The sequence below is a fragment of the Lampetra planeri genome, chromosome 31 (genome assembly GCF_965212315.1).
Source record: "Lampetra planeri chromosome 31, kcLamPlan1.2.h2, whole genome shotgun sequence".
Taxonomy (NCBI): Eukaryota; Metazoa; Chordata; class Hyperoartia; order Petromyzontiformes; family Petromyzontidae; genus Lampetra; species Lampetra planeri.
This window is the reverse complement of record NC_136137.1, coordinates 8135622-8163579: the sequence shown is the minus strand read 5'-3', so window position 1 is coordinate 8163579 and position 27958 is coordinate 8135622. Positions and strand designations below refer to the sequence as shown.

Below are 27958 nucleotides of genomic sequence, written 5' to 3'. Positions count from 1 at the left end.
GACAAAGCAGACGAATAATAATAACAATAATCACATAACGGCCATCGGCGAGCCCTCCCCACGGACTCATCCCTCCGCCTCGGGCTTCACGGCGGACACTTTGGAGTGGCGCTTGGGGAGCGCGGGCGCGGCGGCAACGCCGGGCAGCGGCGCCAGCGACGATCGGGACGTGCTGCGCGCCTCCGTGATCTCGATGTCGCGGCACGTGGCGCACGCGACGAGGCGGTCGCGGTTCGCGGCCGACGAGAAGACGAGGTCGTGAGCGGCGGCGGCCAGGAGCCCGCCCAGCAGAGGCCCCATCCAGTAGACCTGCGGTATGCAGCGTGGGGATGTGAGGACGTGGGGGGGGGGGGGGCGCGTCGCGGGGGCCACACTGTGGTCGAGTACGATACTGCAGGTCACAATAACTCATTCACTCACTCACTCATTCACCACAATGAAGGTCACGACAACTCGCCCACTCACCACACCGCAGGTCACAACACTGACAACAGCTGTGCTCAAATCCAGAGATGTGATAACTCTTATCGAGTCAATCTTGATTTGAAGAATGCTTTTTCTTGTTGGTTGAAAGAAGTGTAACATACATACATACAGGTGTGGTAATGATGCCTCGATTAATTTATATTGATTTTAAGCGTATAATGCTTGCAAATAATTTTCGAAAATTTTCAACACGTTATTATTTATCCATTTGTGCAAATATCATTGAGGCTAACAGAGAAAACTAAACTGTACAAGTGAGACAGAAAACTAATTAAACAACACAAACGAGACAGTAAAGAGACAATACATTTTTTTAAAAATTACTCAGCAATCCCAACTGGTGAGTGATTAATTGAATGATGCATTGAAAGAGGTCTGGACGGCGGCTTGTTGTGACAGGCCAACAGCATGCTGCGTGTGGGAGGTGCGTGGCACTGCACGCTCTACGTACCCAGTGGTGTTTCCATAATCCGCACACGAGTGCTGGTCCAAACGACCGCGCTGGATTGAGGCTGCCCCCCGAGAACTTCTCCTGCAGAGGAAACGAGAGGTGTAGCGTAAAACCAAACCACGATACGCTGCTGCCCTCACAAAACAACTGAATCTGGCTCGGGGCCAAGCAGGGCCAGGGGTACGCAGCCAATGACATCGCCTCATCGCCAACACGCGTCTCGACCCGGTCGTTACGCGTGACGCCAACGGCATGGCTCAGCTTCCGCAGTGGAAAACCAACCCGGAGCCTACCTGAGCAAGTGCCCGGTTTGGATTGACACAGCACTGGCACGGCTCGGATATTCAGTGGAAAAGACGTTATCAGATTCATGAGCCCTCTTGCGGTCCCAGTGTCCCGTTAAACCCCGTGAAACTCTGGCCGGATCGCCTGGGCCCTCTCTGTGCCGCGTGGCCCAGCCGGAGGCGGTGAGAGACGAACCGAGGCGAGGATGCCGGCGCCCAGTGCCAGCCCGACGGGCAGCGGCCCCGCCTCCCCGGAGCGGCGCACGCGGTGCTCCTCCCCGGCGAGCGCGCTCAGCACCAGCTGGAAGCTGCAGAGGAGCTCGGCCGCCAGCGCCTGCCCTGCGTTGCCCTCGCTGCCAATCTGCGGCGAGTGAAACACGGTGGGGATTTTGTGAAGGGTCAGCCAACGGACGTTTCCTGAAGCTAGCGAATGTGCTGGTGGTCCCGCTGTGCTGAAGAGTGAGCGAAAACTGGGACTTTGTCCCGGTTTGAAATGTTCTGGCTTAAAGTTGAATTGTGAAACGGGCATAAGATCTGGCTACCTGAGCAGTGGGCATGGCTAGCAGAGGAGTAGGCAGGGTCGGTGAGCCAATATGCGGGCCCAATGTCACAGAGCGTGAAGAGGCCACTCTCTCCGTGTGAGCGGGGCTAGCCATAGAGTGGGCGTGGCTATGTAAAAGTGGGCTGGCTGAAGGAGGGAAGGGCTGCCAGCTAACAACCATGTGTCTCGGTTAATGTTCCCAGGAATTTGGTAGCTTTAACTCGACAACCAGACCAATGTCAAAGGATAAGTATAAATGCGTCACAACCCTCCACCACCCGACACGGCCAATCAGTAAAAAATGTGTCACGTTAACAAAACGCCAATTAGTTACTTCTGCAGCCCACCGGTGTGTTTGAAGAGTGAATCCACAACATTTTTGAATTTATTATGAATGTCAAAGGAGTCAAAATCTCTTTTACAAGTGCCACACGCAGTATAATATAAGCTATATGATTGAGAATAATTTAATATATGGATTTAAATGCATGTAAAACATCTTGGAGGAAAGGGGGCTGTCTCAAGTGTTACATTTTTTTCTCACGTTTTGTTCCTTGATATTCAGCTAGGCTCAATCATTTTATTGGATCTCTCCAATTGGCCTCCCAGTCAGGTGACTGGATGGTGCATCTCATCACATCCCGGTAAACATGCCAACCAGTGCCGGATTATCCCAGTAGCAAAAGTAGCTACAAATGGTACGAGCCCCGCACTTTCAAGGGCCCCGCGCTAAATGCTTTCAAGCTATCAATTCCGGTTCAGTGATTCTGCATTTTCTCTATTACTATAGTACTATACTGCCTTCAACTTTTATGAACGACGGGGTGTTTAAGGTTCGCAGCGATTTGTCGTATTATCTAGCTGTATAGCAAATACAAAAAATACAATTACTTTACTAAGCAAGTAAAAAAATTTATGTTTTAATATTTACGTGTTTATTTTATTTTATTTAGGGCCACTTTATAACATATGCTACAGGCCCCGCACTAGCTTAATCCGGTACGTGGTTGGAATCGTTGGAGCAACGTTGGCCCAACGTTCAAAGTTTACTGGGATGATACCGTGTGACGCCACCAGTGATTTTGAGATGGCAGTCACCGTACTGGCAGGGATACTAAAGCACTCGCGAGGAAGAATGCACCAGCTGTGGCACGTGACCAGGCAGTGTCTGAGGGGCCTCCTTCCTCATTCACGCAAAAATGTTCAGAATAAAACAAAAACAAAATTTCAACAAGAAATTATATGAACAGGTATTTTAGGAGTATCAAAATAAAAAGAATTGCTAAATAAATCCAAAACATAACTTACTATAACTGTAAGGTTCAACTAAATGACTGAAATCTATAGTTAGACATGTTAAACTAATGCTTGACAACTGTAAGTTGTTTATAATGTAGAATGTTAGTTTGATGTTAGTCTCAACATTTTTTTTAAATTCACGATTGCAAATGAAAGAATCAATGATGTGAAATTAGACTTGGACAAGACCGTCAGCGATAACAAAGCTGAGTCTTCACTGGATAATTAAAGGGCATTCATGTTATTATGTATTTGCCCGTGATACCATTCCACTTTATTGGAAACTAGGGCCCATGGGACCCCCCCCTCCCCCCAGTTGCTACATAGGTTAGGGAAAGGGCAGCGTTCCGATCTTCTAGAGAGCTCCTTCACTCACAACACAGTCGTGTTATCCGACTAAGCCAGTGGTTCTTAACCTTCACGGCAGCCTTGCACCCCTTTCGTTCTTAATCGTTAAAACATTAATAATATTCATAAATACAAATGTTTGATGAAACAAAGTAGTCGTACTTACCTTGCCCGTGCTTAATTTGTGTTTTCGATGATTTACCTTCTTAAAAAACAATCTGGCAATGTCTCGCCTGCCCCCCCCCCCCAGAAAGGGCATCTCACACCCCCCCCCCCCCACACACACAACGAGGCCTCCCACTGTCACCCAGCGCGGCCCTGCGAGCAGAGCAGAGCAACCAAACCGACCGACTGACGGCGATAACCCCACAAACGCGACGGGGGAGGAAGAGAGACAAAGAAGAGGAGGGGAGGGGGCACATTCAACACAACGCGTTGACGGGAAGCCGCGAGACCCCACTCACCGACGTGACCAAGTACTTTCTGCCGGAACGTTCCGGCAGCAGCAGGGCAACGACTCCGGCCGCCACGACCGCGCCCAGGCACTGCGCCAACACGTAGGCCACCGAGGGCAGGGCCCCGAGGCGGCGCGTGCACAGCAGGGCCACCGTGACGGCGGGGTTGAGCTGCGCGCCGCTCGCCGGTCCCAGGCTGTGGGACAGCGCCGCGCACGAGAAGGCGGCGCTCAGCGCCACGGGCAGGGAGGCCGCCGCGCCACCGACGCAGCCGCAGCCGCAGGAGGCGTCGGCGGAGGGCCCTTCTCCCGCCGTGCCGGGCCAGGCCGCGCCGAGCACGGCGAGGACGAGGAGGAATGTGCCCACGGCCTCGGCGAACGCGGCACGCCAAAGGGACGCGCTGCGGATCTCCTGCGGTGGTGGGGGGCGGGGGGGGGCATGGGGGGCTCCCGCCGGAGGCATCGACGGTGCCAGGGGGAGGAAGAAGATGAGATGGGTGGGGTAGGGGGCTCCAGCAAAGTTGACCAAATTTCGGGCTCGGTTTCATAAACACATCGGAGTTGCATCGACAAAATGTCGTCCTCTGTCACGTATCCCATCGCCTTGCTGCACCTTATCGGCAGGCCCAGGCCCTGAAACGTTGACCCTCAGAACAGGAGGTGTTTCTGCAAATTCGCGTTGTCTGGGAAATCTCAGCCTGCTTGGGGAATGCCCTCATTGGTGGGGTGCTGGAGTCCAGCTCGGTGGGGGTTCAAATCAAACAGCAGGAGTTCACCTCACGAGTCACAACTCGAAGGGTAGACGGGTGTCATTAATCTGGCCTTCCTGAGAATCCTGCATGAGGTCCGATTAGCAAGGTTGGCGACGTACCGTGTAAAAGAAGTTCAACATACGGTACTCATTGACAATCGCTGCAAATCATTGGGTCTAATGACAACCAGCAGAGCGATCTAACAACACCCTACCAATGACATAACCGGGTGGACCTACAGGAGTTGTGGATTTCCCCAAAAGATTTGTCATACGGCAACTCATTGCGGGCTTAAATCTCACATTGGGTGACCCGTAATTGCCTCTTGTGGATCATTGCCCGGCCGGATTTGAGCCCAGGAATGAGTCGAGACTGCACAAACTATTGACTCTTTTTATTTTATGTATTTTCCCCGGCAAATTGCCCACTGAGCTATTACAGCTCTGGCTATCGCGAATGATAGCCCAAACGAAGTGGCTCATCACGCGAGGCAAATGAAGGATCGCATTTGAAGGCTTAGGTTTTTGTTTTCCCTCTCTCTCTTCCGCCGTAGCGGTCGTAGTGGATCCGTCGTGCGCACACGGCCATCTTACTCACGTCCAGAAGAGCCATCGGTGCTCGTGTCGCGTCGCGGCTCGCGTGCAGGTAAATTTGTCGGGCGGGCGACTTGCGGCGAGAGACGAAGAGAGAGAGAGAGAGACCTGTGGGCCACACCACCCACGCCAACGCACACGGGGAGCTCGTTAACGCCTCCCATTGGCCAGAGTGAATCATCACCGAGCCACCGCCGTCAAATTAATGCGGACCTTTAATGATTGAGAGAGCATTCATTCTCTGCTTTGAAGTGTCACATCGGGGTGGGGAGCGGGGGGGGGGGGGTTCAGGTAGGGGGGGGGGGCCCATTGTTGGGCACGGAGCAAGTGGCCTCCGGAGTTGAGGAGGCCCTGGCGTGGACACGTGCACCTCCAGCAACGTTCCCATCGCAAACCCCCCCAAAAAAGTCGTCGTGCAAACCGCCGACGCCGCTCCACTCACCTCGTCGAGTTATTTCATAAATTCGATCGCCGCTCGGGAGAGGTTCTACTCGCGGGGCGGCACACAAAGCGCCGGCGGCGGTTCGTGTTGCGTCGCTCGACGCGTCGGAGTCGCTTGTGACAGGTCTGACGCAGATGGTGGCACACGCCGATTAATTATTCTCGCCCATTCACATCATCCCCCTCTCGCGTTTTGTACCCAAAAGGAGTACTCGAGGTTGCCGTGGTGATGGCTCTGGATGCGCGCGCGGTGCCGTTGACGGAGGTCCACGCAGTCCCCCCTCTCCGAGCCCACGCCGCACCTCCCAGCATCCGCGGCGCTCTCCGCACCGGGGCAGCAGCAGCCTCACCGGCAGTGGCCCCGACACGCGCCACCGGCCGCCCTCTGCCACGTCGCACGTGGCGCGGCGCGCCAAGCTGCTGGTCTCCCTCCCCTACCTTGCCGGGCCTGCGGGCAGAGGAGTATGCACGCCGTTGCTGGGGGCACCTTGTCGAGGCTCGCGATGTGGCTCTCACGAGAGCCGGCGTCCTCTCTCGAGAGAGGTCAACGCGGCTCACCAGAGCTGTCAACTTTTGGCCCACGACGCAGTCGCCTAACGGCGGCCGCGCATCTTCGTGGTGAAGACGCAGCTCGCGATGGCCGCCCGCTCACGATAGCGCGTCCTGTGAAGTACTGCTCGTTGTCACATTCAAGTTACTTCGCAATTTACACCATTGGAACCTCCTTTGCCAGTAGCAAAATATGATAATTGTTTTTTTTACCCTGTTACCTGGCAACAAAACTGACACCTTTGGTTTTACCCCGAGCTCTCATACTCTGATGGTGCATTGTCTGTGAGTTGTGCGCCTTTTGGCGTCATCTGGTCCAACACCATGTGAGACTAGGCTCTAAAGAAAGCTGTCTCGGGTGTGGACCAATCAATTTCAAGGACAGTGCATACATTATCAGAGTCGTGTTTTTTGTTTGCATTCCGACCGCAGGTATTGCGGTCAATGCAAACATGACTCCTTGTAAAAAAGGTGTCAGTTTTGTTGCCAGATAAAAGGGTAAAAAAAACAATTATTACTTATTATTACTTCGCAATGTTAAGAAATCGTCGCATTTGTCTCACTTGTCGCAGGCGTATCACCCTTGGCTCTACACTTAGGTTTGGCAGCAGTGGGTAGATCATGGCTGCCGCTACTGATGATAGACCGACACAGAGAAGGTCCTCAGGTACCCGTCTGTGAAACAATGTGCCGTCGCGATAGCCTTGTGCTTAGAGAATGGCGGGAATAATTCAGACTCGGCCTATATTTCAGCTGGTAAGGCCCCATTGAGCTCAGCAACTCTTTGGTAATGACGTCCACAGTCCAAGACAGTCGGTCGTGGTGGCTGTTACATGACTGGACACTGCAGGGTGGAGGGAACGTGAAAACTAACCAGAACGAAAACAACAACAACAACACATCTACACGGAATCCACGCCAGAACTCACTGCACACATGATAAACAATATACAGGGCTTACGTACAAATCAAAATCAGTGTCAAAACCTCCCCGTCACAGACGTGTGTAGATATACCGTGTACGCAGCCTCAGACGTAACGGAGTTTAGTCGTAGAATTAACAGTTAATATTCATTCTTATTCTGAGTTCTTGCCAGTGGAGGAATGCCCTCGCTTGGAAACAGGGCCTTAACGGGCAGCGAGCCCAACCGGCTCCGGATTGGACACTGCTTCCAAAGTTCGCCCTTATAGGTTAACATTCGGAATTTGGTGTTGATGGGCTCCCAAATAATAATGGCCTTTCGTCGTGAACGACGTCCTTTTATCAATTTTCTCAATTTTGGCGAAGATGTCCGGTTCAAGGCGGTTGATAAACTTCCTTAAAAAGGAAACCCAGCCAAGCTTCTAACGAGCTGAAAAGAGACACTGTGTGAGAAATAATAATAATAATAAAAATGAGAACAGGGAGAAGATATACATGTTTAACATTTTCACACTGCTGCGCGTACACAAAAGCAAGCGGTAAATTTCACGAGCGGTTGAATAAGGTTTGAATACGGCCCACAAATTAACTCAGGTCACGCAGCGCAATGAAATACAATAGAATTTGGACTTATACAGCGTCTAAATTGCCACTGCATCTCAAGGTGTTTGTACAGTATGATGTAAATCACCAGGAACAGAATAGTGTGTGTATTTATATGAATATATTTTAAATAGATGCAAGAGCAATAGACGGAAGAGGAGAGGATGATTGTGAACCTGGTTCAGCTGAACAGAGGCGTGTGGTTGGCAGTGCAGACGGCCAGTGAGTAGGAGGTCCATTAAACAATTGGCGTGGTTGGCTACGTACGGTGCGAAAGAAGTGCAACATGCATACCGTACATAAAGCACAGAGGCACCGTGACCGAAGACATTGTTTGCTGCACTAACACATGACGGGGAGTAGAGTGAGTTCGTAGCAGGGCGAGTTCGTGGAGGATCTTGAAGACGGTAAGGGTGATATTGATGCCCATACTGGACATCTGCGAAAAAAGCTTTATAGCTCATCGGATTCCCCCGTTATCAAAACATATTCTGAGCCAGTTGAGTAACTGGGGTGGGGCAGGAAGTGCCGCCCAGAGAGACCGCGGGGCAGGAGGCGAGGCTGCACGATTGCAGGGCTTGAGGCCAATGAGTGTTTCACGGTGACCACGCTTCTCTTGGATAGGAGTGAAGAGTCGATGTCTACGGAGGAGTGGGGGAGCTACACGCTGCCTCCGTAAATGCAATCATTTGGCTCAAGAAAACTGGAGCCAAACATCTCGACTGCTCTTTGACTTCTTCTTGGTTCGTTCGGTAAAGTCACGTAGAAGGGAAATAATAAAATAATAAAAATAAAACGTGATAAAATAATACAATTCTCACGACGTTTCGGCCACAACGCAAGCAGCCGTCCTCAGGTGAAGATCAGGTCTGTCGGAAAGGCAGCGTCTGAATGCTCTTTGACCTTTCACACTGAGCCGCACGCGAGTCGAAGAGTGTTCACTGGCGTTGTGCGTTTGTCACCAAGAGCGTTAGCTTTTAAATAACGCCTAGCAATTTTAAACTTCGAGTTGAGCAAAAAAGGAACTTGATTCTGCTTCTCAATACTGAGTTACCCCCCCTATCCCCCCTCCTCCCTGTGCTTCGATTGTGCTGCTGTTACTGCTGCGTGGTCAATCACGTAGAATTCCTGGGCCAGATCTGGCCTCAGCAAACTCCTGGCGCCAGGAGATGAGGTGGGGTGAGCACACAACTCTTGAATGTCACCGAGCCCAGTCAAAGAAATCGCGCTCTTTGCAACATTCAGCCACGGCCGCGGCCAAATCACCGTGGCTGTGTGCGGTGTCTCACCAAGACCTCAGAGGCTAAGCTGGACAGATAGGGTTAGGACTTGCAGGGGAGACTACCTTCGGGAATAGCAGGTGGTACATGTAGCCTTTGGGCTGCTAGGTGCATGGCCAGGGGATGGTAGCAGAGGAATGGATTTTTTTAAATCTATCTGTGCGGAGTTTCGAGCGTTACCATGGGTGCCCAATTGTCATCTTCTTTCTTCCTTCCGATATTAGGAAGCCACTGGAGCCGTGCACTTTTATATCTACGTTGAAAACTCCTTTCTTTAGAACTGCTTTCTGTGTTCAGTTCGTCGTCCGTCCCCCGCACCTCCGATGTGCACGGTTGGCTACGTACGGTGCGGAAAAAGTTCAATATACATGCATACGTGAAGCCAAACACTCATTATTGCAAACTGGCTAAACATCCGGGATCCTTGTGAAAAAGAGGTCTGAGGGTCAGTAAGGCTCTCTTGGGTAAATAATGGACATTATTATTCCGACGACTACTATCGGAAACCGTCTACGTAGTTCCATGGAGCCTCTTGCACAATATACGTTTGTAACACCTAGCGAGGTCCGTAATGAAATGCGCAACCGCCTCCTGCCAGAGCGGCTCGTAATTTCTAAGAAATCAACGTCGGCAGTGTCCATTGAGGTCGCCTCTCGGCACAGTCGGTGGCACGCAAACCCAGCAACAATTACAGCAGCAGCAGCAACAACGACGACGACAAAGGCGCGAGAGACGCGGCTGTGTGCCAAACTTTGCCGCAAGCAACTCTATTCAGGGCATCGTGACGGTGACGCCAGAGGAGGGCATTTGCTGGCAAACGTGGTTGGGAACGAAACTGTTATTTGTTTTTTTATCTTGTGCCACACTAACGCCTTGCATTCACGCACAACTCTCACGCTCTTAGGAAGTGTAAATCTCTCCCCTGCGTCCGCCCCTCCTCATCCTCCTCCGTCTTTTTGCGTTCGGCTGAGTTGAGAGCGACGTTAAAGATCTCGGTCTGAGTGTGAAAGCCACGCGACGGATGCAGCTGATGGCTGAGTTAACTGCTGTCGCTACTCCAGCTGCTACTGCCTCCGATGAATTTTCATAGTTGGCAGCGGCAGGGTGTGATAAACAGACACCGTTCTGCGAGTTTCCGCTGCATTATGCCCTCTCCTCGCCTGCGCCATCCCTAGCCACGTGTTTGATGGTTCACACTCAGCTCCAGGAGATTTACTTAAACCCCATTATGCCCCACGGAAGCGCATCACGAGTTTGTGCACGGCATTGCTTATTGCGTTGAACGGGGCCCTATATTTTATATGGAGCACTCTTGCCAATAACATAGGTTATCCGGCAACGTTTCCATAATACGCTTGTATCTATTGATGAGAGATGGAAGGTCGCAACCTGGTCCAGAGTGTGTTTGCTTAAACATAAATGCTGCTAGGTAATATTGGTCTGGAAAGATTTATCAGTTTTCTCAGTTTAATTTATTTGGTATAGCCCTGTGAGCCATTCGGCTCTTGAATCGGGTGCAACCGCAACAAACAAAAACATGAACAAGAAAACATCTTAAAGTGACTATGTGACTGTGTGCAAACAGAAAATCCAAGAAATAACGGCAAAATCTTCCAGAAAAAACACCGTACACCAACACTGTGTGCAAAAATTCCAGTGGGATGCAAGTCAAACAACAACAACAAGACAACTTAGATTTCGATTTAAAGCTTTCGTGACTGCAGGGATTCATCTTCTTGGTTCTTTCGGTAAAGTCACGTAGAAGGGAAGTAATACAATAATAAAAATAAAACATAATAAAACAATTCTCACGACGTTTCGGCCACAACGCAAGCAGCCGTCCTCAGGCGAAGAACGAGACATTATCAAGCTAGGAGCTTATATAGGTGTAGCGGGGAGGGTTTCCACGTAACTTTGAGATCCTTCAACAAGCTCCGGGATAAGAAGGCTCAGCTAATCGAGTCTCTCACCTTTCTGAAGAGATGCCGCGACTCTAAGGCGCTCCTCCTCGCTACACCTATATAAGCTCCTAGCTTGATAATGTCTCATTCTTCGCCTGAGGACGGCTGCTTGCGTTGTGGCCGAAACGTCGTGAGAATTGTTTTATTATGTTTTATTTTTATTATTTTATTACTTCCCTTCTACGTGACTTTACCGAAAGAACCAAGAAGAAGACAACTTAGATTAAGGCCATCAGTCTTACTCCGTACTACAACAAACAAACATGGCCAAACCAAAAAACTTTTCGAAATCACCAAAATAAAACCATAAAAGCAATGTAACAGTGATCATAGGAACTGTGACCGAATTTTCACAATAAACGACAATAAACGACATAGACAACAATAATATGACAACAACATAGACAACAACAATAATAGACAACTGCTGATGAACTAACACATATATCCGTTTTATTTATACGTAAAGAGGCAGAATTAACTTATTGTATTTTGCTCATATCAATTGTCTCCAGTCCACGAGGGCGATGCTGGCCCAGTGCAGGGTGCAGGGGGGGGGGTCAAGAGGAGGTCGCCAAGTGAGAGGCCGAAATCGCGGCAAGTGTGCACACAGCACGCCTTTGCTGAACTCGGGTCGCCACCTTTTCCATTGCAAACCAAACCCGGACCGTGTTTCTCAGTCATCACGAGCTGTGCAAGTTTATAGTGTGTGCGTGTAAGTCGATGTGTTCCTATGTGTGTGGGTCGATGTCTGTGTGTAAGTCCATGTGTGTGTCTGCCTTTTTCGCGCGGGCAACGCTGGGTACTTACCGCTAGTACTGTAATAAATGTCAACAACAATAACAACAAAAAACCGGTACCAAATCTCGGTACAAATCAATTCCTGCCACCCGATCACAAAATATGAACCTTATGGCGGGACCCCGGGGTCCCATAAGCCCCTCTCGCATCAACTGCGTTGCGACGTCATTTTACGTCTGTTGAAGGTGAACGACACGGCAATCTATTCCTCTCGACGAGTTCTACACGATTCGCTAATCAAAGTTTCAAAGTGTTGTTTATGACTACGGCAATTTTGGCAACGACGGGTGCTTGGTGAAAAACGAGAGAATTTATTTCTGGTGGGTCGCGGCGTTTATGTTGCGCGGTGGGACAGAGTCGCAAAAAATAAATAAATGAATTACGATTTTTACTTCTGTTTATTCAGGACCCCGGGGTCCCGCCAAAAGGTTCAAATGTCAATTCCCAGACTGTCTGGGGCAAACCCAGACAGGTGGCAACCCTATGCTGAACCCAAATACAAACCCTCCCACTGGGTTAATTTACCCGTGCCGTGGCTAAGCCCTGACGTCGTGACCTTCACATGCACCTCAATGACCTCAATAACTGGAACAAGGAAGATTGATAATGGGCGTTTTTTTTCTTCTAAACTCTATGAATTAATGCATTTTTGGAATTTCAGACCTCGAATGTGCGGGCACTGAGACTGATGCTGGGAACCACTGCTGCTGGGTCAGTGGGGTCACACAGCCCACACACTCAGCCAGGCAGCCAGTCAGCCACACACTTAGCCAGGCAGCCAGCCAGGCACTCAGCCAGACAACCGGCCACCCACTCAGCCAGGCAACTGGCCACCCACTCAGTCAGGCAGCCAGCCACCCACTCAGCCAGGCAGCCAGCCACCCACTCAGCCAGGCAACCAGCCACGCACTCAGCCAGGAAACTGGCCACCCACTCAGCCAGGCAGCCAGCCAGGCACTCAGCCAGGCAGCCAGCCACGCACTCAGTCGACTCCTGCAGGCGCTCCCAGCCACCACCCACACCCAGCCCACACATTCAGCAACGCATCCAGTTGCATTCCCAGTCACGTGATTTATTGTACACCACCAGCCACGTAACAAAGATGCCCCGTGTAGCTTTAACAGACTGTTGGGGCAAGTGCTGTTAGCGAGCGCCTATTAAAACCAAAACGGCACGCCCGGGGGTGGGTGGCCAGCAACTACGCCCAGCCGCCTTTGTCTCCCCAGTGGCGATGTGTACACACCGCACCAGGTGCTAATTTAAGACTGAGTCGATCTAGGGGAGGCCCAGAACTGGTTCAGACAATCGTCGCCGGGAAGCGAACTCGGGTGGCCGGGTTCGTAGCGCAGCGCGCTAACTGCTACACCACCGCTCCCCACACACAGCATCACACACACACAGCACCACACACAGCACCACACACACACAGTACCATACACACACACGCATCTCATGCACCTCCGACAGGGCCCTCGAAGTCCCTGGCACACATTACCGTGGCAACCGTGATGTGCTGTGGGGGGAGGAGGGAAGGGGGGGGGACAATTCGTACCCGCCCCCCCCCCGTCCCAAAACGACTTTCTCCCTCCCACGCGGTGAGTGTTTGTGCCATGGAGAACCATCTTCAGCTGCAGCCCCCCCCCCACCGCGTCCACAGTGAGGCGCTTTGTGCCGATCGCTCCAATGGGCGCTCGCCGAGGTTTCTGCTGCACGGGACAGGGGCGCACAGGCGTCGTTGGAATCGCTCTCCCCGCACCGTGGCGGTGCCTAGCTCGCAGGGGGTCGCAAAGGTCACCAAACCGCCCCCCCCCCTCCAAGTCCGCCTGCGATGCCCCAACAAGTGCACGCACATGGGGTGGGCCAAAAGTCGGGACGCGTTGGGTTATTACATTTATTTGAACGAAGCACGTTGGGTTTATTTTGTTATTGATTTTATTTTGACACCGGCATGCGCAGTTTTTGGCTGTTCATTCTTTAAGTTAAAATGTGTATCTAGTGTATGTTGACATTACGATCAAATTGTATTCTTCACGTTCAGATGACTTTTTAAAGAGGGTCACCAAACCGCCCCCCCCCCAGTCCGCCTGCGATGCCCGAACAAGTGCACGCTCAAGGGGTGGGCCAAAAGTTGGGACGCGTTTGGTTATTACATTTATTTGAACGAAGCACGTTGGGTTTATATTGTTATTGATTTTATTTTGACACCGGCATGCGCACTTTTTGGCTGTTTATTCTTTAAGTTAAAACGTGTATCTAGTGTTGTTGACATTAAGATCAATTTGTCTTCTTCCCGTTCAGATGACCTTTTAAACAATTGAAAGGACATTTATTACAGATGGAGTTCCCCCTCGCTCAAACTTCAAAGACGACGACGACGCTTGTAAAGCCGCACGGAGTTCTCCAGAAGCGACAAACAAACGCCGTCTCCTCCCCGTCAGAGCCGACAACGAAAACGCTTCCAGGCGTTCGATCTCCCACGACGCTTCTGGGCGCAACCCCTGAACCGCATCAGCCTCACACGAACCATGCGAGCAGCAGCAGTAGCAGCAGCAGCAACTGATGGGGACACTTGACGATGCACAAATGGGACATGGAGAGCTCTCCGGCAGCATGCGGTGACTGCGTGGGGCAGCAGGGACAAAGCAGGTATCGGAGTGATCGACATCACTGGCGTCGAACAAAGACGGTAACCGCATCGCGCGCTTTCAGACGCGCTTCTGCGGCCGTCTGGAACGCTCTTCCTTTCGATATTAGGAAGCTACTGGAGCTGTGCGCTTTTAAATGTAGATTGAAAAATAATATTTCTTTCGAACTGTTGTTATGTATTTAGTTTGTTGACCTGCCCCCTCACCTCCGATTAGAGCGGTTGTCTACGTATGGACGACAGAAGTTCAACGACCGGTACAACAGAATAGATAAATACAAAATCATCTCCGTATCCACGTGACTGATGGGCGGGGTTTTCTTTTGGCCCACCTCTAACTTCGAGAGACTTTCGAAGGCAGAGCCTCACCTGCCATACTCCAATGAAAATAGCTGTTACTAAAAGTAAAAAATAATAATAATTAAATAAAATAAATATTAAGATTTTTCCACTGATCTGTGTTATAAATGTAATTTCTGTACGATTCCATTCATTTTTTATAGTCAAAATCGCCAAATTTGCGGATCTCCGCTGCAAATACAGGGAGAGACGAGAGGTGAGGCAGCGACGAGCTCAGCCTCCCCTCTGAATGCGCAACCCCTCAGACACTGGATGGAGCGCGGGCAATAAGCGCGTGCCTGTTACTATCTCAGTATGTCACCAATGTAATGTTTGTAGACCCCTTCATTTCATGTCCTCGCCTTCCATACTCCAGGTAACTTATTTCACGTGCGTGTATAAAGATATTTAGGCTCGCTGGTCTCGTCATGAAACTGCAATGAAACGCACCAGGGGAGGCAGCCACCACATCTGCCTCACTGAGGGGGACGTGTCTAACACGCCCCCTCAGTGAGGACACGCCCCCTCCTGGACGCCACGCCCCCTCCGTGAGGCCACGCCCCCTCAGCGAGGACACGCCCCTCCATGAGGCCACGCCCCCTCCATGAGGCCACGCCCCCTCAGTGAGGTCACGCCCCCTCCGCGAGGACACGCCCCCCTCAGTGTGTGAATCTGGCTCTGACAACGAGCCTGTGCCTCCCCAGCCATTAACCTCACCGCACGTCGCTGGACCACACACACGTTGGACGTAAATAAATACACCGACTCGCAACCACACAATTAACCACGTAGATCGAGTACGTTTCTTTCTTCTTCTCTTTGTAGTTTGCATGCGTATAAATTTGTGTTGAGTCGAATCTTGAAAACAATTACGGGTATGAAACAAACAAAAAAAGGTTACACACACAATTCGAGGGCATTACAATATAATAATGTATAAGAAAGCCCCCCGCCCTCCAGCTCCGCCCCGTCCAAATCGCTTCCACCCTCTTCGGAGGCCGACACCTGCCCCCTCCCCACCGCCTTTTGGCCCACGGGTGTCCGTGCAGTTGCACCGCCTGCACACCGGGCAGCGACGCCACTGGTGTCCCCTCGCCAAGGCGTCCTCAGCAGCAGTCAGCAGGGGGAGTTCGTGGTACAAACGCGATAACTCTGGAATGCCCAATCTGGCAAGTACTCTGTATATTTTATTTTTTTGTTTGCAATTTATGACAAAGCCACGTGATCTTCATTGCAAGGCTCGCGGCCCACTGGCGGCCCAAATGTGAAAACACCCCATCATCATCATAATCATCATCATCAATCATCATCGTCGTCGTCGTCGTCGTCATCATCGTCGTCGTGCTGTCAAACCCCCAATGCTTTCAAACGTGTTGCGGCTTTCACACTGACGATGTCTTATCGGCGAAAGACGCCCACCTCACCGCACCCACCCCTGTGAAAGTGAGTGAAGAACACCGGACGTGAACATTCGAGTCGTGCGCGTCCTCCTGTGGTGGCGCTGCCGAACTGCATCTGACTTGTCACAAAAAAAACTTTGCGCGGGCCACGCCGTGGGCTGCAGAGGGCATCACGGCAAAGCGAGGCGACATCCACTGCTGTGATCTGCCAACGTTCAAGTTGCCCGTACACCCCCCCCCCCGACCTTCACCAACCAGCACAACATCAGCAGTAGTCAAGAACGGTCCGACCAACGTGGGGAGGTCCCTAACCCAGCGGTGGATTGCCAAGATGGGCTGCCGGATGGTCTTCGCACGCTCATTGTTGACGGGCTTATGGGTAATGCTCTAGTCATAGCCTCAACTTGTAACCCGCCGCTCGGTATCCGCTCGCTCTCGTCGAGAGAGAGAGAGGGAGGGAGAGGATGGCCTCGGAGGAACCAGCGGACAAGCGGGGAGGCAGCGACCACGCGGCGATCCGGCCCCAACAATTGCCCCAAGCTCTGCGATACTCGATATATTAAGGTGTCGTCGGCCGATTAATGAGTGCTTACGCGTGAGAGTGAACTAGCGTACCAGGAGAAAACCCACACGTGCGAGGAGAACACACTCGATCCCATACAAATGGAACATATGGAGTCCACACGTAGCTGTAGCACAAATTCTTCTGACGAGCCAGCGTTGTATGACACTTCCTCCGACGCCCGCGGCAAGGGAAGTGTCACAAGATGTGTGTGACGAACCACCGACCCTCGCTGCCTCCACAGCAGAGGTCGCAAACGGGTTTTGATTCCTTACCCGTACCCGGCCGCATCAGAGTCGCAAATGGGTACCCGTACCCGTACCCGGCCGGGTACGGGTACCCGTTCCCTACCCGTACCCTACCCGAAATGAGTGACAAACGGTTACTCAACAGTGACTCACGGCCTACCCGTACCCGTACCCGGCTGCACCAGGGTCGCAAACGGGCACCCGTACCCGTACCCGGCCGGGTACGGGTCGCCGGGTACGGGTAGCCGGGTATCGGGTACCCGGTTGCGACCTCTGCTCCACAGCGCTGGATCGCAGGCCACGTGCAGCATTGCCCTCCGATCAGCGCCGCACCTCCGATGAGCGCGGTTGGCTACGTACGGCGCCAAGAAAAAAAGAAGTTCAACACAGACATAGCCACCGCCGCTGTGGGGACCACTTGACTCTCTCCTCATTATTTTGGACAGAGAGGAAACCAATAAATTTGGATTTAAAGCTTTCGTGGCTGCAGGGATTCATCTTCTTGGTTCTTTCGGTAAAGTCACGTAGAAGGGAAATAATAAAATAATGAAATAATAAAAATAAAACATAATAAAATAATTCTCACGACGTTTCGGCGTTTCGGCCACAACGCAAGCAGCCGTCCTCAGGTGAAGAACAGGTCTGTCGGAAAGACTCATTCAGACGCTGTCTTTCCGACAGACCTGTTCTTCACCTGAGGACGGCTGCTTGCGTTGTGGCCGAAACGTCGTAAGAATAATTTAATTATGTTTTATTTATTTTATTTTATTATTTCCCTTCTACGTGACTTTACCGAAAGAACCAAGAAGAGGAAACCAATACTTTGTGTCTCTCAAAATGCCTTAACAGACCCGTCCCACGCCCCACCCCCCCATGGCCACTTAGACTCACATTTTCTCAAAAAATATCTGGTCTGATGATACATAGGGCTAATGTGTGTACGATGTGTATCAATGGCTAAATGACCCATACGCGTTTGCCTAGTTTCTCGATGCAAACACGAGATTACCGTCGTCTACGAAATACCGTTCATCGGGCCCCCTGCGGAGATGGAGCGATGACATCGGCTCGCGTGCAGTCCCGAGATTAATGTTTGCGTTAAAGGTTCGTGGGAGATGGCGACGGCTTGTGGAGGCATTCATCCATGAGTGGATTAATCGTGGATGTCGATGATGACGAAATAACTGTGATTTGGTAGCCGTGGTTGGTAAGTGGACACATTGGCACATTTCTGGTCACTTTTTCCCATTATTGAAGCGAAATCAATTTAAAGTGAATCTTTATTGTTGTTCCGAAAAGCCGGTGGCCATCACAGCGCATTTAAGCGTAATTGTGCGTCAACAAACTGTGTTACAAGCACATGTCGCATCGGCAATTGCATTAAAAGCCATGTGTATGGAGCCTAATAATGATAATTACATAACATCGTTCGGCAAGAATGTGACGCGGGGAACCGATGTTCCCAAGCTGTAGGAACATTCAAAGGACAAAATAATTCACTTATTTAGCCCACCGGTGTGCTGAAGAGAGAATCAACAGCATTTTTAAAATTTGAGTACGACGTTTCGCTGATAATTACAATCAGCTTCATCGGGCAAGAATGGTGAAACTGATTGTAATTATCAGCGAAACGTCGTACTCAAATTTTAAAAATGCTGTTGATTCTCGCTTCAACACACCGGTGGGCTAAAGAAGTGAATTATTTTATCCTTTGAAAAACGTGACACATTTTTTACTGTTTGGCCGTGTCGGGTGGTGGAGGGTTACGACACATTTATAAATAACGCGATCTGACCCAAATTACTATATTATGAATAATATTGGTCGCGAAAGCCTACGTGTTAAATTGTAGGAACATTTTGTCAGGTTTTTTCGGTAAAGTCACGTAGGTAAAAACATTAAAATTAATGAAAGTAAAATAAAACAAAACAAAATAAAATTCACGACGTTTCGGAGGCAACACAAGTCTCCGTCATCAGGTGGGACCGTCACAGCCGAATTCGGCCGAATTCGGCTGTGAATATGAATCATTGCAGTCACGAAAGCTTCAAATCTAGAATGTAGGAACATTATTAGGGCATTTGGTATTAAAATCGGCAGCTTGAGACCATGTTCCAAAATACAGGGAGACGAGATTTCAGGCCACATTAAGGATAACAAAAATCTTTTGAAAAAATAAAACTGCATTGTGACTTAGAAATAATTAAAATTTGAACGCATTCTCAGAGGTGGCCGGATGGCTCAGAGCGCTTCAGTTGGCGCTGCTAAGATCCTGGGTTCGAATCCAGGCACGAGTTCTTGAAGGGTAGTAAGTTGATGGTCTTTTGTACAGTCCCCAATGTCTCACATCGGGACGCACAGACTCACATAGAGGCCCATAGACTGAGCTGTGTTAAATTTGGTGCTGCACTTAATTTGACTAAACCACAAATAAAATAATGGTCGAACTGTCATTCGACAGGCATTATTCTCAGCGACAGAGCACACGGGGAAAGTGATGGACTCTCCTGATGTGGACCAGAGGGTCACTTGAATGGATCTCTGAGACGGCTCTGTGATATTCACTTCATGGGCCATGGTCTAATTGTGATGAGATGCGAATTATTGGGAAACATTTTGTATTTATTTCATAGATCGCATCTCAAAAATGCAAACAAGGGAAACTCGAGGGTTTGAATAGACTTGTTTTTATTTTAACAATGCTATTTACAGGGACAGCTGATGAAGGGTAGAATTCTATCGATCAGAAAGGGAACTTGGAAAGGGCATTTTAAACATGTTTCAAACATTTTGGAATTCATCCCCACATGAGATCATGTCCTGTGTTGCAGCCATTATGTGCCATGCCTGTAAATGAAGAGACCTGGACGTAGGGTTGGTGTATAGCACAAAGATGGAGCAATCACACGTGTGAGGCACGCATCTGCAGGCCAGTGAGGCAATGCCTAAGAAAGCAGTACACAAAGTAGGCCGTGTATAATCGGACATGAGTGCAATGGTATTTGTGTGTGTGTGCTGTTTTCTGTTAACACATAGTTCCTGCTACAAATAAAATACCCTAAGAACAACTGGTCAAATACCCGAAACAGGACCCTTCAATGCGCAATTTCAGTTTTAAAACATGAGGGTTGTGGTATTATGGTTGAATGCATGAGACAATAATCATAACCTTAATCTCAAACCAGTGCTGCATAAGCTGTCACAAATAAATTAAGCAGTTTCCATTCCATATTCCCACATGAAGAAAAATAAAATATGTTTGAGCTAATTTGCCTATTGCCCCCTCCGTAATTTAATGTAACCAGCAGCATCTGTTGAAGCAAGCGCAATAGGCCGATAGGTAGACGTGCAGCCCTGCAATGTCTTGCTCATGTCACTGCTGGCACAGGGGCCGCCACTTCAGAGAGCTCTAGGGAGCTTCACTGGAGGGACCAGTAGACTTCAATATATTTTCTTTGCGAATATATGAAAGGGAAAATAATCTATTAAAATGTAATATGCATCACCCAAAAGCTGCTCCGCTATCGTGCGAGACAAGCGTTCGTTTTTAATTCTAATGAGAGTCACGTGTCTCCCTACTCCTGACCTCCGGTCTCCGTGCCACAAGGTGGCTTTTGTGACCAAGCTCAAGGGGCATGGATAGAGACCACATCCAGGGAAGCTTGCCGGAATCCAAGAATACGACAATGTCACAACACACAAAAAAAACCTCCCGTAAATATTTGTTGCGCCCGCCTCTGCCCAGCGACACAGACACAAATCGATACGAAATATGAAAACCGATGTCTGTGTAAACGGACCCTTATTGATATTGTCAGCCGACGAACGCGCCCCAAACCCATCCCCTAGCCCACCTCGATATAAACATCGTCATATAACAGCTACATAAATAAGATTTACAAAAGCGCGCAAGGGACACGTTCACGCACAACGGGACGTGCGCAGTGGGAGGCGGGGTGTGTAACTAACAGCGTTCGTCAGAGCAGAGAAGTCTCCCGGCTGCTGCCGCTGCGTGCGCCGGGGCGAAACGTCCGCAGGTCACCAGCGACTGTCGCTCGACCGCTGCGTCGCCGTGGAGTTGCATCGTCACCACCCTCACGGGACGGTGCTCGCACCACGTCGTCGCACGCACGCGGTGGGGCCCCGCGTGCCGATCTCGTCGCGTGCGCTCAAACCTCACACGTGCTCCGTGAACCGCGGCACCTGCTTGACTTCTTTCATTGTTCGTGGCCACGGCTAGAACATCTTTCCCAAACCTAATGGGCACTGACCAGCGTGGTGAAGTATGGTTAAGCAACGCCCCCACCAGCAGCAACAACGCAATGGTCATGCTGCGCCACCGATCTACCGGATGTCCGTCTCAAAGGGGTGCAGCTTTGTCTTAGCCTCGGCGGCCACCCGATGAGAGCCGTCCCATCACGACGCGGGGGAGAGGGCCTTCATTCAGCAGTGGATTGGCAAAGGGAGCTGTGAAATATTTCATTTTTCAAAACCTTAATTTGTTTTGTAGAGACAATTAGTTTGTGTTAACACCTTACACATCTGGGTTTTGTTTCTTTCTCCTGGTTCTCAGGTTTTCTCCCATGCACAAAATACTGATATATTCATTGGCCAAATATTACCAATTCTGCAAAGCAGTTTTGAAAGGTTGTCCAATATACGCTTTAAAAATGACAAATTGACTGTGATTATTTTTAGAGAAATCTATTAAAGTTGTCTCAGTGAAATGACATCGTAGTACTCCTCATTCTAATTGGATACGGGGGGAGTGTTGACATGGGTATACGCGCGGGCACGCGGGGGGGGGGGGGGGGTGGAGGGTGGCACGGTGATTACCGCACTGCTACTGGAAACACGGCTGCTGCTGCTGCTACTGCGTTGGCAGCGGTGCACAAGCACCGCCAACAATAAGCAACTCAACACGATGTGGCCTTAAAAAAGTATAAAATCGGAGATGTTAATGCCGATGCTATGCAGCAGTGCACGTGTGATGTGGATCGCTCTCCAGCACATCTGTGGTGCTGCTGAACCAGGAATATACTGGCACCTTGGTTCACGTGCCAACTGCTGGACATCTGTGAAACAGAGCTTCATAGCTCATCGGATTCCTCCACTATAAATACATATTCTGTTGGCCGTGTCAGGTGGATGACGGTGTACGACACATATTTTCCTTTCACGATCTGAACACAAAAAAATATAATAATTTAGAATCAAAAGCAGCAGAGTACGTATACGCCGGGTGATCGTTTCGGCTGGGTGGAACTGGCACAATTACACGATTCGTACCGGGCAGTTCTGCCGTGGAAACGCAGCACTCCAGGGGCACCGTCGAAACGAACGGATTGTTCGCGGACCGTCATCGATTTCGTATACGGAATACAGTAGGACCCATTTCTGGTCTGGGTTGTATCTTCCTTTAATACAAATGGACTGGAAAACCATCGCGACGGTGCACCTTGTGTGATATCCGTGGGCCGTCTATTCACAATGTGTAAAGTAACGTGCGTGGCGTGTGTCATTTTATATCAGTTCTAGATTTGAAGCTTTCGTGACTGCAAAGATTCATATTCTTAGGTTTTTTCGGTAAAGTCACGTAGGTGAAAAATGTAAATTAATAAAAGTAAAATAAAAATATTTTATTTAGGTGAAAATTTTAAATTAATAAAAGTAAAATAAAAATAAAATATTTTTAATTTTAATTTTTCACCTACGTGACTTTACCGAAAAAACCTAAGAATATTTTATAGCAGGCTTCGTTCCTTCGATGAAGCCGGTCCACACAGCGTGACTGATAGCGCAACGCGGCGCGACCACAACGCGATGCCCATCCTTGGATGTTGTCCCTCTCTGCTGATGCCCTTTCGCCTGTTGCCCCTTCGAAACGACAACTCTCGCTCGAGAGGGCTCCGGAGAGGCTTTGCCAGCCTGCGGAAGCACACGTGGGATCGATAGCACGCTTGGCGTGACTTTACGCGTGGGGTTTTTCGCAGCCAAATATTCGGGAGTGGTGATTCGCTTTTGGGTTCGGTCACGCAGTCATCATCTGCCCATATATCTATCGCGAGACCCTCCGCCACCCGACACAGCCAAACGAATGAAATTGTCACGCGGGATACAAATCAAGGTTGGCATATAAGCGTTTAACGACGGGCCAATTATAATTTGTTCAGCTCGCCCACCCCACCGGTTTCGATGAAGCGCAATTCTCCAATTGCCCAATTCGGGAGTGAGTATTGTCCTTCAACTTTGCCGGTGGGTGAGCTGAAACAAGAATAAAAAATCCTCAACACGTTCTTAAACGCTCGTACGCCACGTGACAATTTCACCCGTTTGGCTATGGCGGGTCGCAGAGGGTGCCTTGACCCAACAAAAAAATCATCAGTGAACAATGCGTGATGCAATTACTTGCGCGATTAAATTGTAGCTAGCACTTGGGCACCGGCATGGAAGCATGGAACCACGTGTGTGTGTGATGATCGTCACACCCACATCATCTCGTGCTGTTTCACGAGATGTGGTGAGAGCACCGATACAGCGACGATCTTGGTGCCAGTTGCTCTTTTGTCACCCGAACAATCGCAAAGTGTGGACCAGATTCCCATACATTTCCACCGCAGCGTATTCTACATAACGGCCTTCGGAACTGGTCTTGCCCAACACCCCCATGAGTCTGTACATTTACAAAGTGCACCCAAAAACGAGGCAGCCCCCCCATAGAGAACACCCTCCCCCATCCCTCCCCTCATGCACGTGTACAAATCGCACTCTGCAAAACAAATCGCGATGACATCCAATTAACGTGCGATTGGCTGGCGGGGTCATTGTGCCCACTCACTTACGATTGGCTGGGAGCTGTTGAGCGGACTGCCGGCCAATCACACGTACGTTGGGGGTGTGGCTATCCGGCACCCGCCGACCAATCACGCGAGAAGTAGCAGCTCTGCTTGACGGCCAATCGCATGCGAGTTGGCGAAGTTGCTTTTCAGACCAACGAAAATTAAGGTTTGAATTTATTCAGGGTCTAATAATAATAGCAACAGCAGCACAAAAGAGACCTCTCACCTGGCAGACCAAGCAGTGCTGCCCTTCGTGTTCTCAGTGACTCAACAAAATAAACAAAGCAAATTACTTCAGAGCCACCAACTATTAAATGCCCGTGGCCGACGCAGGAGATACTAGATACATTAAGGAATGAGCTGATTTCAAGTCAACAGTAAAATATATGAATCACGAGTAAATGTTCCTGTCGAAAACCAATCAATGATGATTCAATTGTCGTGGAGAGACGCTGCAGCCGAGGGGATGAGACAGAAGAGGACCCTTCCCTTAATATTCGATGTTAACAATTTAGAGGTTGATTTGAAAGTTAAAGACAACTTTATTTTGTGATAATTACTCGTCTAACGTGAATTAAATAATACAAAATTAACCAAATACAACATGTACCTCCCCCCCTTGTGAACCCATTCCATTGGGCATCTCTCTCCTTTCTCCCTCCACACATCTTCAACCTTGAACTCTCCGTTATATATCATGGCCAGTCAAAGCCCCTCCTCCCTCTCCTATTGGTCAGCTGCCGAGACCATTGTCCATGCCTTACTCTTTCTACCTTCGCCCCCCACGATCCCCCTCACCGCAACACATTCCAGACGACCCAACATGACGCTTGCCAGAATTCTCACTCGCACCAAATCACGTGACGACATCACCACGATCCTCCGACTGGGCTCACACGACAATCGCACATCAACGAGATCATCACATTGACCATCTTCAAGGTATTCTTCTCTCAAGGTACCCCCTTCCCGGCCCACCTTCCCTCTCATCCCACTCTCCTCTCATCCGTGCACACTCCGCTCCTGCAACCAATTGCTTTCTGCTGAAGCCTCAAATCGACATTCGCTCGGTGCGAGGTCGCTACTTTGCCTGTGTTGCCCTCAAACTATGAAACTTCCTTCCCCCAGCCACCTGTGCTGTCCCCTCCTTGCCACTGTTCAAGATCCAGGATCAAAACCTTCCTCCCTTCCTCTGACAATCTCTCTGCTGAACATCTGTGGAAAAAGAACTCCAAAGCTAATCAGATTCTTCCAGTATAAAATCAAGAGTCTGCTTCTTTATTCATGAAATCAATGTTACTCCTTTCCATATGATTCTCATGTACAATTGTCGCGTAACAGCATATCGAGATTTGGTTGCAATTAGAAACTATATAATGTCCAAATTGTATTGTGTCGGTAATGGACTTTATTTCACCACGGTGGCTCTGTGTGGATTGGTCATGGACAAGCGATGGTCAGGAATGGTTCAAATATCACTCGCCACTCATTTTAGTCGCAGTCACCAATCCAATTCAGGTCACCAGGGTTCATAGCAGTGCTGTGATTCCTGCACCACTGCAACCTCATAATGAATATGTATGCCACAAATTAAAAGTTGGACTAAAAAACAGTATTATACTCATCACATGTGCTAGGCAATAAAACCCGTTCCCTTGGACGCGAGGATGCTTGGTCTCCTACTCCCTTGGCTACAGCCTCCCATTGCCAAGGTACGCTCATTTGTCACGAGAAAGTTATTGGTTAATACCTGGCGTTACCCTCCACCCGCTCATCCCCCCCCATCAATGCAAGGGTTAGCGAACCCAGGAGTGGTTCTGGGTAGGTTCCAACGTGATCGCAAACCTCCAGAGAGCCTTCGGCCAATCAGGTGCAAGAGGAGCCGTGGCCGCGTGTTTGGGTGCACTCTGCGAAAGTTCACAACGCGAAGTTGACGCCCGCTTGTTGAACACACACCCCCCACGACCCCCCCCCCCCTCCCTTCCCCTGCTGGCAAGTAGCTGGAGCCTATTGCTTACATTACACACACGGCCACGAGAGAGAGAGAGACGCGCAGGCAACGAGAAAGTGAGTAATGAAAAGGCCTCCAACGGAAGCGTCGATTCGCCAATTTAATAAACCCCACGAAGATCAAAGCGGCGAATTTCCGGGAATTCTCCGCATTAGCAAGATGCAACCCACGACTTGTTTTGGGGGTCAGTATATGAATGAGCCACGAAGCGTGGAATATACGAATGAGCCATGCAGCTTGGAGCACATGAATGAGCCGCAGAGCATGGACAAATGAATGATTATGAACGCACTGCTTTATAATGGGGAGGTCGGGAAGATGAGTCCAAGCAGCTCGTGGTGTCGTCTGCTTGTCCTCTTGGGGGTCGCTGTATTGCTACGGAGAACTGAATTCGGGATGGTGACTGAAAAGCGAGATTATGAGGACGCATCGCGAACGTTTGCTTTACAATACAAGGGCAATAAATTGGATCTAATAATCTGAAGAATACGGTAAGAGGACCCCCCTTCTAAGCTCAAATTGATTGGCATTGCCACGTTGCGTTGGGTCGCCCATCGTCATACGCGATTCACGTTGTGAATTAGAGTTGATGTTTAACGCTTCCAAAGGCTGATTTTATTAACTTATGTATTTGCTGTCACCCTAATTGGGTGTTTTAAATTGAAATATACACCGTCGGTTGGAGATCTTTAATTACTGAACTCATTACTTTCACTTGTCATACACCAACACCGCCATCATCATCACCGACGATCATTGCGCCCGCGTGAGAACGATTACCGTCAGTTTGCCATGAATGTTGATCAACATTATTTCAGTCAACAACATCATCATCATCATCGTCGTCGTCGTCGTTTGACAAAAGACGCAGAGCCGAATAAAAATCCACCAGGCATGGACTGATAACCGTCGGCAAAAAAAAAAAATATTTGCGCGACCCAAGCGCCGAAAGCCTCTTCTCGTTTGTGCAGAACGACGACCAGCACGGGGAGGGCTTGCGAGCCGCGAACGTCGAACGCCGCCGTTCGTGTCGAGACGCAGCGGACACGCTTGGGTCGCCGCATGGCTGGCTCTGACCTGGGTTTGACCCCGACAGTCCAGGAATTGACAGCTGCCATTTGGTGGCGGCAGGGATTTATTTGTACCGAGGATCTGCTACTGCCATTGTCTTGAACTTTATTTACGGTAAACTGCCACGTTTTGGTACCACTCCTCGGAGCAGGAATGAATTAATTTATTACAGGAAACTGCGGCACAGATCGGATCATTGACCCAGTGCCGACTGTGAAATATGTCCGGGTTTTCTTCTCTCCAGAGGACAAGGTGGCAACCCTGAGGCATGCCCGTTGCCCGTGGGCATGTCTTACTCGGCTCCGCATCGACGACCGTCGCGCCTGTCCAAAAGATCAATCGAGTAGTGCTACAAAACGCCCCCTCGAAACCACGAACAGCCACGCCCGCGCATGTGTGTAAATATATATACATAGAGAATACGTAGGTGGCGCGTGTGAACAGTTATACCCTATGCCGTGGCATTGTAACGGCGCGTGTGAGTGACGATGCCGTGACACTTGGCCAACAGCCCTCTGCCTCTCGGTCTGTGGTTGTCCAGCCCGAGCCGTCTGTGCTCTGCCCCCCCCTCCTCCCCCCCCCGTCTGGTGTGCCCGCGAGGCTCTGGGGACTCTGCCACTCTCACTCTGTCCCTCCCACAACCTTCTCTCTCCCCTTCTACCCCTGCGGCCGTAAGGGTGGCGGGTCAGAAAAGGGAAACCGGTAAAATGACACGTGACGAAGAGTGTGTGGGGGGGGGGGGGTTAAGATTATATAGTCATTTTCAGTCTTTGACGATCTACTGACGGACAGAGGCATCTCTAAAGCCTGATGGTCACGGGTGTTTTTTTTTTTAAAGCGAGCGCACTTCAACGCGTTGGTTGAGTGCGGATCGGTGAAATGAGGGGGTGAGGGGTTGGAGCCCAGGACTGGTTCTGACATCACTCATCGCTGACTCTGGCGAGGCGGCCCTTGCGGTAGCGCATTCGACGCTTTATTGCAGAGGCTCGCGGTTAGAATCCAGCGGCCGCCCTGGTTATTGCTGCGGTGTGCACTAACCGTGATGATACGTCGCCGTCTGATTAACAGTGGGTGTTCAA

At 50.0% G+C, this 27958-nt stretch overlaps 1 protein-coding gene across 1 annotated transcript; it reads right to left on the bottom strand.

Moving 5' to 3' along the window:
- Window positions 1-66: 66 nt before the first annotated feature.
- LOC144729022 (aquaporin-like) lies at window positions 67-27844 on the bottom strand. The gene is made up of 8 exons (XM_078608854.1): window positions 27815-27844; window positions 14290-14384; window positions 5952-6097; window positions 5213-5316; window positions 3874-4275; window positions 1418-1582; window positions 938-1018; window positions 67-309 (listed from the first exon to the last, which is right to left on the bottom strand). Exons 1-8 carry the CDS (start codon window positions 27842-27844, stop codon window positions 67-69), a joined length of 1266 nt encoding a protein of 421 aa, XP_078464980.1.
- Window positions 27845-27958: the final 114 nt, after the last annotated feature.

Coding starts and splice junctions, on each gene's coding strand:
- LOC144729022 (XM_078608854.1), bottom strand. CDS start 27,844: ATGCGCTACCGCAAGGGCCGCCTCGCCAGA. Junction 1,583..3,873: donor GAAAGTACTTGGTCACGTCG/GTGAGTGGGGTC, acceptor CACTCGCCGCAG/ATTGGCAGCGAGGGCAACGC. Junction 1,019..1,417: donor GCGCCGGCATCCTCGCCTCG/GTTCGTCTCTCA, acceptor TTTCCTCTGCAG/GAGAAGTTCTCGGGGGGCAG.